Source organism: Dryas octopetala, chromosome 9 (genome assembly GCF_963921425.1).
Source record: "Dryas octopetala chromosome 9, drDryOcto1.1, whole genome shotgun sequence".
Taxonomy (NCBI): Eukaryota; Viridiplantae; Streptophyta; class Magnoliopsida; order Rosales; family Rosaceae; genus Dryas; species Dryas octopetala.
The window spans coordinates 7473912-7487906 of NC_141374.1; the positions used below are offsets into that span (position 1 = coordinate 7473912).

General features: G+C 36.1%; 1 protein-coding gene, 1 long non-coding RNA gene and 1 pseudogene across 2 annotated transcripts; all 3 read left to right on the forward strand.

Moving 5' to 3' along the window:
- Positions 1-623: 623 nt before the first annotated feature.
- On the forward strand, positions 624-2796 carry LOC147273574 (putative 2-oxoglutarate-dependent dioxygenase AOP1 pseudogene; annotated as a pseudogene).
- A 2761-nt stretch (positions 2797-5557) lies between these two features.
- LOC147273575 (uncharacterized) lies at positions 5558-8504 on the forward strand. Its single transcript, XR_015119773.1, has 2 exons — positions 5558-6159; positions 8236-8504. It is a non-coding gene; the product is annotated as an uncharacterized LOC147273575 (long non-coding RNA).
- A 2070-nt stretch (positions 8505-10574) lies between these two features.
- On the forward strand, positions 10575-13971 carry LOC147273576 (UPF0725 protein At4g29550-like). Its single transcript, XM_086256881.1, has 4 exons — positions 10575-10817; positions 10952-11083; positions 11200-11389; positions 12688-13971. Exons 1-4 carry the CDS (start codon positions 10641-10643, stop codon positions 12738-12740), a joined length of 552 nt encoding a protein of 183 aa, XP_086113007.1. The 5' UTR covers positions 10575-10640; the 3' UTR covers positions 12741-13971.
- The last annotated feature ends 24 nt before the right edge of the window (positions 13972-13995 follow it).

Below are 13995 nucleotides of genomic sequence, written 5' to 3' on the forward strand. Positions count from 1 at the left end.
GAACAAAAAAACCCTAAATTTGTTCTATTTGATAAATAAAAACCCTAAAAGAAAATGAAACTTCAAAATCAGATCAGATTGAGGGCTTGGGGCTCTAGTTGTTGTGGGTGGGAGAGCTCTTACACCAGAGCTCTTGCAATTGATTGGAGTTCATATGGGGCTTGATGGGTTTAATTGAGTTGATTTACAAGGGGATGTAGAGAGTACATATTGAACTTCTTGAATTCCTTAGGCCAATGTCGGATTTGTAATGGTCTTTAGTATTTATATCTTCAAATCAAAATCCACCATGATCCACCAAATCTCATCAATTAATGCATTCCATTAAAATTAGGGACTTTTTGAATATCACTTTAGATTTTGATAGATTTTTTTTTTTAATTCTAATTTAACACTTTCAGATTTTGACAGATTCTTTTATGATCCAAATTGAATACATCTAATGCATTAATTGTAGTGGTTGTAAGAGTAAATGCATGCATGCCTAATAATTAAATGATGTGGCTATATATATATACATATATGCACAATTACTGTATTTTGGGTATACACATATCTTATAGCTTGCATCATTTTATCCTTAAGAGACCTCAAAACCTCCTACACATTTTAAGAAGAAACAGATGACGACCAGTATTCCAGTGGTGGATTTCTCCAATGAGGACTGCTGGAAGCCAGGGACAAGTTGTTGGGTCTCAGCACGCAAACAAGTTTGTCAGGCACTCGAAGAAGTTGGTTGTTTCATGGCAGTCTTGTCCAACAAGGTTTCTTTGGAGCTTCATAACACCATCTTTGGCACATTGGAGGAGTTGTTTAATTTCTCCACCCAAATCAAAATGCGAGATGATTCTGGAAAGCCTAAGCCTGGTTCCTATGTGACTGCGAATTCTGCCCACGAAGCCTTGGGGTTTGAAGCAAACCCAGAACAAATTCAGAAATTCACTCACCATTTTTGGCCAAATGGAAACAATCAATTTCGGTATAATTAATTTAATCTACATTTTGCGTACGTACTATTTGTTATGAATGCTTGAACATACTGATTCACTTTTATGTATAGTAATATAAATTTGTTCTTAATTTGTTGCCTTGTTGGGTAGTGAGAGTGCTGATGTGTATGCAAAAGTGATGGCGGAATTAGATCAACTTGTGACAAAAATGGTGTTTGAAAATTACGGTGTGGAGAAGTACCATGATGATCACGTCCAATTGACTTCTTACAATCTCCGATTTAATAAATACAAAGATCCCAAGAATAACAATGGAATTGGTGTAGGCCTAACCAGTCACACAGACAAGACTTTTTCCACCATACTCCATCAAAATCATGTCAATGGTTTGGAGATAAATACAAAGGACGATGAGTGGATAGTGGTTGATCCTTTGCCTTCATCTCTCATGTTCCTAGCAGGTGATGTATTTCAGGTATGCCATTATTATTAGTATTTTCAAAGTGTAAAATACGTGTACATGATTTTTTTTTAGCAATCAATTGTCAATGCTAGCTTTATATTAATGCAAAAGACATAATGTTGGAAAGCATGCTTCATTTGGCCTAGGTTTGGAGCAACAATATGATACGGGCTTGTAAGCATAGAGTTAGCTTGAGGGATAATGATGTAAGATACTCGTTCGGACTGTTTTCTGCAAAGAAAGGGGTGACAAAAATTCCTAATGAGTTCGTGGGAAAGGACCATCCCTTACAGTATAAGCCATTTGATCATTTTGAATTTCTTAGAACAAAAAAATGCACCACACATGAAACTGAGTATGCTATCCAGGCATATTGTGGCATTTGATTTTCTTAGTCCAAGGCTCCAAGCTAATCACTCCTTTTTTTTTTTTTTTTTTTTTCTTCTCTTGCCTTTTTCTTATTTCTCTTTAATAAACATGTTGTGTATTTTTCATTTGTATCTGGTGATGTAATGGCTTGGTTGCTTTTTAATAAACATGATGTTTTTGTTAAGAGAAATTGTATTATAAATATGAGAAATGTGAGTTATTGGATTGCAATTTACATGTCTTATTTGAATTAAAAATTTTACAATCTAGTAGCTCACATTTCTTCTGTATGTATTAATGTGATGGCTTATTTAAGATATCGATCAAGGGCTTGCTAGCTATACATGTATTCATATTTATGTCAATATTGTGGATGATATATCTAGAGATGGCAACAAGGCGGGGTCTGGTGTGCCTATACCTTTCCCGCCCCACCTACCCCTTCGTGTATGCAAGGCCCCGGTATATGTATTTTTATTTTTATTCTATTAAAACATTAATAGTAAATCAATATAAATAATATTATAGTGCAGAAAAAATGTACTAACACACATCATACTACAAGATTACAACAACATAAAATCAAGTAATATATAGGAACTTGTAAATTACAACAACTTGATTAGTATACTCTACACATTTGCTAACTTTTCTCATCTGGTAAAGAAATTTGATCATATAAAGCTAGGAAAGTCGAACCAAAAATATAATATAAAGAAAAGTGATGTGGAAAAAGGTTAGCTAACACATTATCTAGTTATATTCATGCATATCATATGTGGTTGATTTGAGCTTCCTTAACACATCTAGTAGGATTGACCCTGAGATTTAGACAGTCCAAAGCAAACCATGAAAAATTGACCTATTGACTCTTCATGTACGTTTCTTGGGCTTAATATAGTATATAAATATATAAAGGATCTATAAAATTTGGGGGCTCTAAATATTTTTAGGAAGAGGTGGTTGCCTACTTCGCGTTCTCTAACATCTTGTTAAAAAAAGAGTAAATAAACAAATCGGTTTCGCCATCGCCCCCCTCCCCCTCTCTCTCCTCCCCCCACCACGATTAGTCCCCCTCTCCCCATACCCCGACCCCCCTCACCTCTGGAAAACTCCGACAACCCCGGCCACCCACTCTTTCTCTCTCTCTCTCTCTCTCTCTCTCTCTCTCTCTCTCTCTCTCTCTCTCTCTCTGTGTTTCTCTCTAGGGGTGGGCTGGACGGGGGGATGAGATTGACCTCATCCCGTTCCCAATCCCTGAAGTTGCATTCGGGATGAGATCAGGACGAGATTACCATGATACCGTTTCAAAACCAAATATATAGAACAAGATGGGTTCGGGATGGGTTTTGGGACCTGCTACTGTGATCGAGACTACATCAACAAAGAAACAAACCACATAACCATGTCCAAAATCAGTAACTCAGTAAGAAAAGCAACTGGATAAGTAACTAATCAACTGGAAAATCACAGATAACAAGCTACACTAATCAACTAGGAATTTGAAACTGACTAATCAACTAAGTAACTAACTAATCAATTAATTAATCAAGAACCGAAGAACCCAGAACCCATAACCCATAACCAAGAACCTATAACAAAAAACCTAGAACCCATAATCCATAACCCATAACCCATAAGAACCCAGAAAGCTTACCATTTGAAGCTGAGAAGATATGACCCACTCGAAGCCCTAACCCAGTCCCATGACGATCTGATCAAGATTCAAGAGACAGATAGCGTGATTTCGAGAGGGATTCGAGATGGAATGATGGATTAGAAAGAATTTGAGATGGATTTGAGAGGGGTTTTAAAGGGGATTTCGAATTCGAGAGGAATTCGAGAGGAGAGGTTGTTCTTGTTTAATTGTTTTGGTAATCTGATTTTAATTTTTGGTTTTGGTTGGAGAGGACTCAAAGAAGAGACAAGAGAGAAGACTCAAAGGCTGCGAATGGGAAGAGTGAAGAGTGAAAGGTTGAACAAATTTGGGATTAGGGTATTGGCATTGGGTATGGTTGGTTGTGGTCAAGTCTATACTAGAAATATAAACTTGCCCAAACAGCCAACCAAAGTGTGACACGTAATTAAAAAATAAAAATAAAATAAAATAAATTATAAACGATACGGTACGGTATGGGATGAGATTGAAATGTTGGTACTGATCTTATCCCGTTGTATTAGGAATTGGTACGAGATGGTCCCGAAATTCACGGGACCTAAATGGTATGGGACGAATTTGGGATGGTACCGGTATAGGTTCGGTATTCCGGGTTTAATGCCCACCCCTATTTCTCTCTTCTTCTTCTTCTTCCATGGCTGTGGATGGGGAGCTGCTATTATTAATTTTTTTTTTTCAATTTTTCATTTTGATGTTTTCTTATTTTCTTAGTATTTTTCATCTTAATATTTTCTTAGTTGATTAAATAGAAAATTAGGATTAAATACCAAATCTTAATAATTTTTTGGTATAGCATGAAAACCATATAATATTTCAAATGAACTACCAAATTTAAATGTAGTTTTTTAGATTAGGTCACAAACATGTTGACCTCTTTGATTTGAGCCTTTTCCATTTGACATTTTTGTCCTTTAACCCACATATGATGGGTGTTAGTTAAAATTTATAAGGTTTTGATAAAATTGTCTTTGAGACTTTTATATTATCATGAAAATTTGCTAATGTAGTCTCAATTTTACATTTAATTGTAACTATACGACACTCACAACTTCAAATTTAGTTGTGATTGAACGACAGTCACATCTAAGTTGTGAGACAGTCATAGTTAAGTTGTGACTTAATTGAATTTTTTTTTAGAGAAATTATACTACAATATAGTATAAATAGAGGTCAAAACAATATTTTTGCTCAAAATAATACATAGTATAGTGGTGTGAGTTGTTTCTTTCAATTTACCATGACAGTCACAGTAAAGTTGTGACTGGATTGATTTTATTTTATTTTAATATAATATAGTATAAATTAATGTAATATTTGTAATGTAATATTATTTTTATTTTTTTTATTATAGTGGTATGTAATGTAATATTTGTAAATTATAATACTTTTTATTTTATTATTTTGTTTGACTTTTCAACTAGTAACTAATCTAAAATACTATTTAATTTTGGTAACTAAATTAAAAAATTATTGAAATTTGGTAGTTAAAATCAATGGACCTTTGATTAAACATATTCTATTTTTAATGGCAAAAAATAAATAAATTATATAATTCTAATTTTTATAAGAAAAGAGTTAGTGGAGTCAAGTGAGCAAATTTGGTAGGTTTATTTAGAATTATCTTTCTCTTTTTAAAATTTTAAATACTCTAGCTACTATATAAATGACGAAAATACCTTTAATATTTGTATTTGGGTATCGATTATGAATTTCTGTTAGTGTTGGTGTTGATGGCTCAAAAGTATCATGTGAAACTTGTGAGACCCGTATTTTCTTTCTAAGGTTTATTTTGAAAAATATTTTAAAAATTTTGGGATTTACTTGGGAAATAAAAATGTTTTAATTTAATTTTAATGTTTGTTTTAAATTGGGTTTGACACAAAAGTTGACTTTTAAAATTAGTGGGCTTTTGCCTTCGTTTTTGGGCCCGTTGGATAGATCTTGAGTCCACGAGTTCGTAAACACAAAACACGCATAAATCAGAGTTACGGTTTGAGAGATACAGACATTTGAAAGAAGGGGCAATTTTATAATTTTGCATGAAAGGGTTTTAAATACCCAAAATCCAGAAATTTCTGGAGGCAGGCATTATTTTTCTCTCTCCCCGCTGGTTTTCTCACTCCCCACTGGCTCTCTCTCTCGCGTCTCTCTCTCTCGTCCGTTCAGCACCGCCGCACTGTCACCGGCGCGTGGGCGCGCGTCCGGCCGTGGATGGAGGCGGACGAAAGCTCCCCGAGCTCGCCTCTCCTCCCTCCTCCTTCCTCTGTGCACTGTGCACTGTTTAGCCTCGAAACCCCTAAAAATCGAACCCAGTTCTAGCCGATCGGGCCTCCGGCGACGACTCACCTTTTCCGGCAGATTTGGGGGCGGCGACCACTTAGGTTTTCTTCCCCAAGCCCCTGCGAGTTCAGCCATGCCGCTCCCCTGCTCCGGCGACCACCCTCGACGGAGAAGCGATGCGAAACAGGGACGAGTCTCCTTGCCGGCGATCTCGATTTTCCGGCGACGTCGCGACCCTTCTCTACCTGGGTCGTCTTCCTCTCGTCATGGCGAGTCTCCTTATGGGTTTCCCTGGCTCCGACGACACCCCCGATGGCGAATCGACGCTGTGAAGGCCGGCGGCTTCCGCCGCTGATTCCGGCGTTTCTGGCGACTTTTGGCCGTCGGTTTAGTCGACAAAATCGATCCTCTAGGTACAGGTAATCTTTCCCCTAAGGTGTTGATGTTCAATTTTGAGATTTTAGAAATTCGATTTTAGGGTTTATGTCAGTTTCGAATATCTTGAAATTGGACTCAAATTCGTGTTGTTTTTGTGCAATTGAAGGTTCTATTATATGATTATGATTATTTGGAGTTGAATTTGGGTATTTCTAGGTTTGCGCCGCCGCTGCCACCGTCAGCTCCGCCACTTGTGGCGGTAGATTGGATGGTTTTTTCGTATTGTTCAACTTCCCTAAAATTGTAGTAACTTTATTCTAGGTTCGGTGACTTTTTGGGATCATTTTTGTGTGTTGTTTGTGGCCGGGCAGCCACCGTGTGTGGTGGTTGGCTGTTCGTTTCGGTTATTTAATAGCTAGTTGAAGAATCTATTTTATATTGTTGGTTGTCTGGTCTTAACAGGTACGTTGGCTCGGGATAATTCGTAACCCGATGCTATTTTTGATTATTGAACCCGAAATCCGAAATCTGAAATCTTAATTTGGTATTTTACTGATGAGGGCATTCATATTCATTTTACTAAAACTAATCGATTTAGTTTCGAGATAACGTTTGAGTAAACCCTAGACTTTTAGTTAAGTTCTAAGGGTAGTTTGGTCATTTTATGTAACCCTTGAGAAACGGAATGGAACGTGATTGGAGATTTTGAGTGGACTTTGATCTTTTTATAAACGTTTTTATGAAGCTTCATGATTTAATTTCTTACTTGTTGCCTTGAGCGTTACTTGGATTTGTTGAAATGGTGAGTTGATTTTGATATGAAGAGGTTTATGGTTTTTCGAATGATTATTTTTCCAATATAATCAATTGAGAATTGAAATTGAGATTTATTCTTACTTTCAATGAATTTATAATGTTTTGGTTTGACATTTTGATTTCATGGTTTTAAGAGCTATATTATTTTGAGACGATTTATTAATTGCATGATTTGAGGATTTGTGAAAAGCTTAAGAAACCGTTGACTTTATCTATTTACAAGAATGGTTTTAGAAAGTGGCAGAGCGATTTTCAAATCGCCATATAAGTACCCTCACCCACAGGTACAAATACAGATAGGTCTTTGGGACCCATCACGGCACACACATAGGCTTTGAGCCGTGTGCCGGGATGCCTCGCCCTTTGGGGGTAGTCTACGTGCACGTATGACATTTTGGCCTATTGTACGATGGCGATTCGACGGTACACGGGCCACTGTAAGTCCACTTGTATGACGGCGATTCGACGGTACAAGGGACACCCTAAATCCACTCGCATGACGGCGTTGCGACGGTGCGGGTGGAAGGGCAATCTACGTGCACGTATGACATTTTGGCTTATTGTACGACGACGATTTGACGGTACAAGGGCCATCGTAAGTCCACTTGTATGACGGCGATTCGACGGTACAAGGGACACCCTAAATCCACTCGCATGACGGCGTTGCGACGGTGTGGGTGGAAGGGCAATCTACGTGCACGTACAACACTTTGACTTATTGTACAACGGCGATTCGACGGTACAAGGGCCACCGTAAGTCCACTTGTATGACGGCGTTGCGACGGTACAAGGGACACCATAAGTCCACTCGCATGACGGCGTTGCGACGGTGCGGGTGGAAGGTTATGTAGATGGTCCACTTGGTGTGACAGTCTTGTACGGTACCAATGTGGAGCCTGTCAATTGGATGCTTATATGGCCAACGTTTTTACTAAAATTTTTATTAGATAAAAATATTTTTAGTTATTTTCTATCAGTTCAAGACTCAAAAGAGGTTTAAATATCAAAGTTTCAGTGTATTTATGGACCCGAGGTTCGGGGTGTTACAAAACTAGTGTGTACTAGTTTGATATTTTCACGTTGATTGCGAACTTTGTACATAGTTAAAGTAGTTTCAATGCACCATTATTTTAATAGTTGGTGACAATTCTTAGATACATTATTTGATTGACATTTAATAAATCTGATTGAAATGTTGCTTAGCTCCATGTTGAAACACCCAGTTTCTGTTGCGTGAATTTTGATCTTGTAAGCATTGTAAATTTGTTATTGAGGGTTGTTGTTTTCATTTGGAACAATAGGTGAATGGTTATGGGATTGACTAACTTCATGGCTAGCTTTTTCTTGGATTTTGGGTATACACCCCGAGATCGAGGAGTTAAGATTCCCTACCAAAAAATTGGGAGCATTGTGGTTTTACTTCTGCCAGTTTTCCATTTCTCATGGTGGTACTGGTGTTAATGGCCCTTCGCCAAGATTATGTCTGAGCTTCTTGTACATCAGATCAGTCCACAAACTCAGTTATATGACTTTAACGTGACTTTATTCCCAACTTTATATTTGGGCAACATGAGCTTCTTTGTACTTTTCTTCACAAAGTTTCTGCTTAATTCAATCCAACAGTCATTGTTCATATCTGTAAAAGCAGCGTTGTTAATGTCTGTTGTGGTTGAATTGGGGAAGGAATAGGATTAGTGTTTGAATTTAAAGTGACAAAATTGTGTCTGCCCAAGTACGCGTTATCGATCATGTGATGAGCATATGGCTACATACGTTAATCATTTTGATAGAAGTTATCGATTAGACTTATTAAACACATAATTGAAAGTCCAGCTCTTCAATTGAGATAGTTTAAAGTTTGGGTGTTAAAATAAAAATTGGGTCAAAGTTCAAGCTTTTATTATAATATATAGGAAAAGTAGCTAGCTGATTATAGTCATGAATAAATCATATGTGGATATTTGCATTGTTCTTATTAATCCAACAGGAAGGAGTCAAGCATTTTCCTGATAAAATGTAACATGGTATATTGCATATAAAATAGAGAGTTAGGCAGATAAGTGCAGTATTTAAAACAGGTACAATCCATTAATACAAAAATGCTCACCCAAAAGACTTAATTTGAGAAATAAGTGATAGATTGATAAATAATTAAATACAAAAAAGGGATAGACAAGTGATGAAAAATGTATCTAAGGGCTAAATTCACTTTAATGTTTACTAGTTTCAAGTTTCAACCATTGTATTAATTAAATAGGGTTCAATATCAAAGAGGAGGAATGAGAAATGACTGTACTACATCTAAGAAAGAAAGATCGAAGACGTGCAAATACCTAATCCTAGCATAGGAAGGTAGTGACAATTTGTTTTGTGTCTCATTTATATTCTATCAATTAATAAGTGGCAAAAAGAAAAAAAGTTTTTTTTTTTTTTTTTTTAAGTCCGAAACAAAAAATACCCTGATCGATTGGCCAATTTGCAAAAACACTGTAATAGATCCACTTTAATGAATTAAGCGCTCGGCACCTTCATGTAATATTCAGTACAACCCATCGTGCGCTCGGTGACCATGGCGAGCATTCAGCAAAATGCCACTGTACGCTCGGAAATTGTCACTATCAGATATTGACAATTATTTTTATTGTGCGACAATAGCTGTTTAAATTACAAAAACACTTAATAAATTGTCACTGTGTGACAGTGGCAATTTACCTATTTTTTTTTTTTTTAAAAAAACTCACCGAGCGCTCGGCACTAAAAACACGAAACAAAATATAACGTGGACTTTATTTAGTGCCTAATTTTAAACCCCCTAATCACCAAAAAAATTTGTCTAAACCCCCACCCATCTAGAAACTCTTTCAAAACCCCCTATAATTTATAATCCTAAATTACCCTTCTGACGCGCGCTGACGCATGCTGACACGTGCTAAGTTTGCATTTAGTGGGATAGTGGCATAGATAGTGGGATGAAGTTGAACTGCTCTTAGGAAACACACGCTGGGTTTACAATTTTGTTGTTCTTTACCATTTTATCCTCCATATATTAATTTTTATTCTTCTAACATTTTAATTCATGAAGGGTATTTTTTGGAAATTCTGAAAATTTCACCTAATAGGGGTGTTTGCTTTATATATATAGATAGATAGAGAGATAAGATATAATGCTATATTTACCACATTCTTATACCACATTTTTATACCATCTGACGTGTCATTACTTTATTGGACAAAGTTTTTCTTTTCCTTTTTGGGTTTTTCTTTTTATTTTGTAATATCCAATGTATGAATGCCATGTAAGTTGCCACATAAGGTGGTATAAAATTATGGTATAAAAATGTGGTATATGTAGCACTACTGGATATATAGATATATAGATTTAGATAACTAATATCATTGAAATTCATTGGAATTAGCCCACACACACGCAGTTGATAGTTTTTAATTTTTTAATTTCTTGATGGCCCACGACAGCAAAATATAGCAAAATGGCTACAGTAAGCCCAATCCATTGCCCAAATAAAAATAAATGTCGAGACGCTTCAAACGCACTGATCAGTCATGGCCCAAAACTGACTAATCAATTCCCACAATACGACAGCCCTCAGGCCCCTCACATATAACATATGTTTGGCTCTCCTTGATTGAAGAAGAATCAAAAAGCGCGTTTGTTTTCTACTTCTCCTGCTTCTGCATCTCCGTGTGAATGGCGACCCTTTCCGCGTCCTCACTCGCGCCTCCACCAAAAAAGCCTAGAACGGAGTCCGGCGACGGTGATAAAGATGTTTTGATAGAAGAAGAAGACGAGGTCATCTCAGACGACACCAATTCTCTACCTGATGATGTAGTGGACGAGTATATGAGACAGGTTGCGGAAAGCGATGTGAGTGCTTCCTATTCACTTTATAATGAGTATTGTGTGTTTTTCTTTTCAAACCCCTTTGTCTGTATATGTTTTTGTATATGTTAGGGTTTTGTCAATTTACAATATTTATGGATGTCTTTTTGGACGAACAGGGTTTTGAGGTTGATGACTTTTTTGAGTATTCTTTGTTTGGTGCAATTCGACCATGTCAAATGTCTGATCGTTTGATCAAACTAGTCAATCCTCTTACTGAGTTAGCGATAAAGCATTTCAACAAGGAAAAGGTTGATTTTTTCTATTGTTTTTTTCTAAGGAAATTCGTGTGCCTTCGCTGGTTTTTTCTCCTCTTTAGAATTATTATGTGATGCTTGACATTTTATTGAACAATTAATTTGTGTAGGGTGCGAATATTCAGTTTGTGAAGCTGCTGAAGGTAACCGCAGGGGGTGGTTGTGGTATAACCTTTTATATTACCTTTGAGGCAATGGATGCAGCTGACAGTCAAATTAAAACCTTTCAAGCTAAGGTCTTGTATGGAATAAACGACGAGGTGGAGTTTTGTAGGCTGAAACCCCAGTCCATCAAGCAAGGTAAATTAATTATTCTATAGCTCCTTTCAATTTCTTTCTATTCAATTTGTCAAAAGTTTTATAATGTTTTATGCACCGACTTCAATTTTTCAATTTCTTGCAATAGCAGTCAATGACTTAATACCAGAACTACAATGTATTGCCTGTACCAATTAGCATTAAAAAGATTTCTGCAAAACAGATGTCTTGCAGGACAAAGTTTGTCTGATAAAAGCCATTACTGTAGCACTTGAATATTTTCTTTTCTTTTCATTTTCTTTGGGAGCAGGTATTCAATCTTCTGACTCCAAAACACTTGTAGAGAGGCCCCAACTTTTTTTGTGTCATTTGTTTGCTTCAAACCCTTGGATTTTGTCCTTTTAAAAAAACAAAAAAACCTTTTGAGATTGAGTGAACGACCCGTTGTCATTTTCGTCCAAAAGTTTGTGTTTCATTATGTGGTTAAATATTCATGCCTGGATCGATCTTCTTAGGTGAGGTTGGAGAAGGTCGTAGATTCAAATGTTGCCATCAAAATAATATGTTACCTCAATTGATTTTTTGTGAATTATTCTCACTTATTCCAAATTTAAGTTTTGGAAACAAGAATAACAGAGATATAAGATGTTTTGTATTTCAAAAGGATGTCAGTTGTGTGCTGTGCTTGAAATGTCAGGGATGAAGAGGGCGGTAGTGCTTTTGGCACTAATGCTGGTTTGGATGATGATGACAACCACAACTATGAAGATGATTCATTAGTCTTGTCTTGCACTTTTTGTCGCTTGATCTATTTACTATCTGATTTTGCGTACTAGTACACCAGTGAATGTGTCTGCGCTTATCTTTTAGGCACATTACTTGTGTTAGGCAGATTGTTTTGCTTAAATAATTGCTCGGGGTTTTGTTAATATTTAAGTTTTCACAACACACAACGCTGATGCAGCCATGGAAAAAAGGTCCTGTTTTTTTTGGTAATATTTAGTTTTTGCAACTTTGGGATTTGATATACGAGGCCCATGTAAATAATTTGTTATCAGGTCGTAGGTATAGGACTTTTTTTGTGCAGTGACCAAACTATAATGTTCTGAGATCCTTTGTAAAATCTTGTGTGTGTTTTCCTCTCAATTTTCAAGGGCAGTTTTGTAATTTAATTATAGGTAAACTGTGATGGAGAAAGAAAATGTTGAGATCATTAATAAAATATTGAAATTGCCCAATGTACGTAACATTGTGAACCAGTGAGTTCAATAGGTCTAGAAGGCTGCTCATTGACATTCTTCTGTTTGCGGTGCTGATGTCATTGCTACCTTTGTTTGCAGGTTTTGAAGTGAAAAGTGGTGTTGATGGCATTCCTACAGGTTGCAGGTGCTGAAGTCTTCACATCGGTTTTATTTGAATGGAACAGAAGTACTCTCGAATCTCATAGGAATTAGAATGTTGAATTAATGTCATCACCAACCCCAAACAAAACGAGGAAGTACTCCCCAAACAAACAGACATAAGAGAAGGTTGAAACTTGGAAGTGTCTCATCCAAGCCCAAATTATGGAAAAAAAACAAAAAAAAGGTTTTATAATGCTTTAAGCACTAACATGTAATTATAATTTATCCCAAAATTCGAAATTTTTGAAGGACATTGAAGTTATGTCTTGGTAGTATATGAAGAAAGATTACTTGATTTGTTCTTTGAATGCATAGAAAAAGTTCACAGTTTTCGTTCGGCAAAATTATAGTTCAAGTAGCATGTTTAAACATTTTTCTTGTTATCAATATCAACAACAACATCCTAACAAACAATAATCACGAGATGAACACGTGTGTGAGCATGAAAGAGAGTTTACGCTGCCAAATTAATGAATCATAATTGCAACACATAAAACCAGGCACTTGTGTCATTCTCAACTATTTTGTTTCGATTTTTATAGTTGCAACATAATCAAAATGTTTTGAGTCTCAATGAAAATGCCACCACATCATTAGAAATTTTAAGAAAGCTTTTGATGGAATGCCAATGCTCTGAATTTAAATTGTACTCTGTGCTTTGCATTTATATCCCTTTAATATGTGATTAATGTTAGCAGTTTGATACATTATGCCACTTTCAAAAGATCAATAATGGATTTGGATAAAAGACCCTAACTAATGATTTTAAAGTATTATTGAGTTGCAGGACCAAAAAAATAAAGTATGTCTAAGTTGAGAATTATAATGTATTGTTAAGTTGAGAATATAAGTTGTATATGTAATGATGCAAAGAACTTTAAACAAGATGAAACTGCTTTTACTTTTTCCATATTTTTAAAGGGATAGTTGCCACAAGAGGGTCATAGTCATGTGCTCATTGTTTACATGTTTGTTGTTTTCCAAAAACTCTTCCACTGTGCACATTTCTCTCTAAAATTTCCTGTCTTCGTGTCTAGATCATCGAAATTTCTTGTTTTCATATTGTTTATTTTCAGGATTGTCAGTGAATAGAGGAATCATCATAGCAGTTGTTCTAGCAGCAGCTGCCTTCATAATGCTCTCTCTCTTTGCTACTTATGCATGCTATGCAAGATTGCTACAGATTGAAGAAGATATATATACTTCTGACAATTTGTCATATAAATTATACTTTTCTCGTGCATT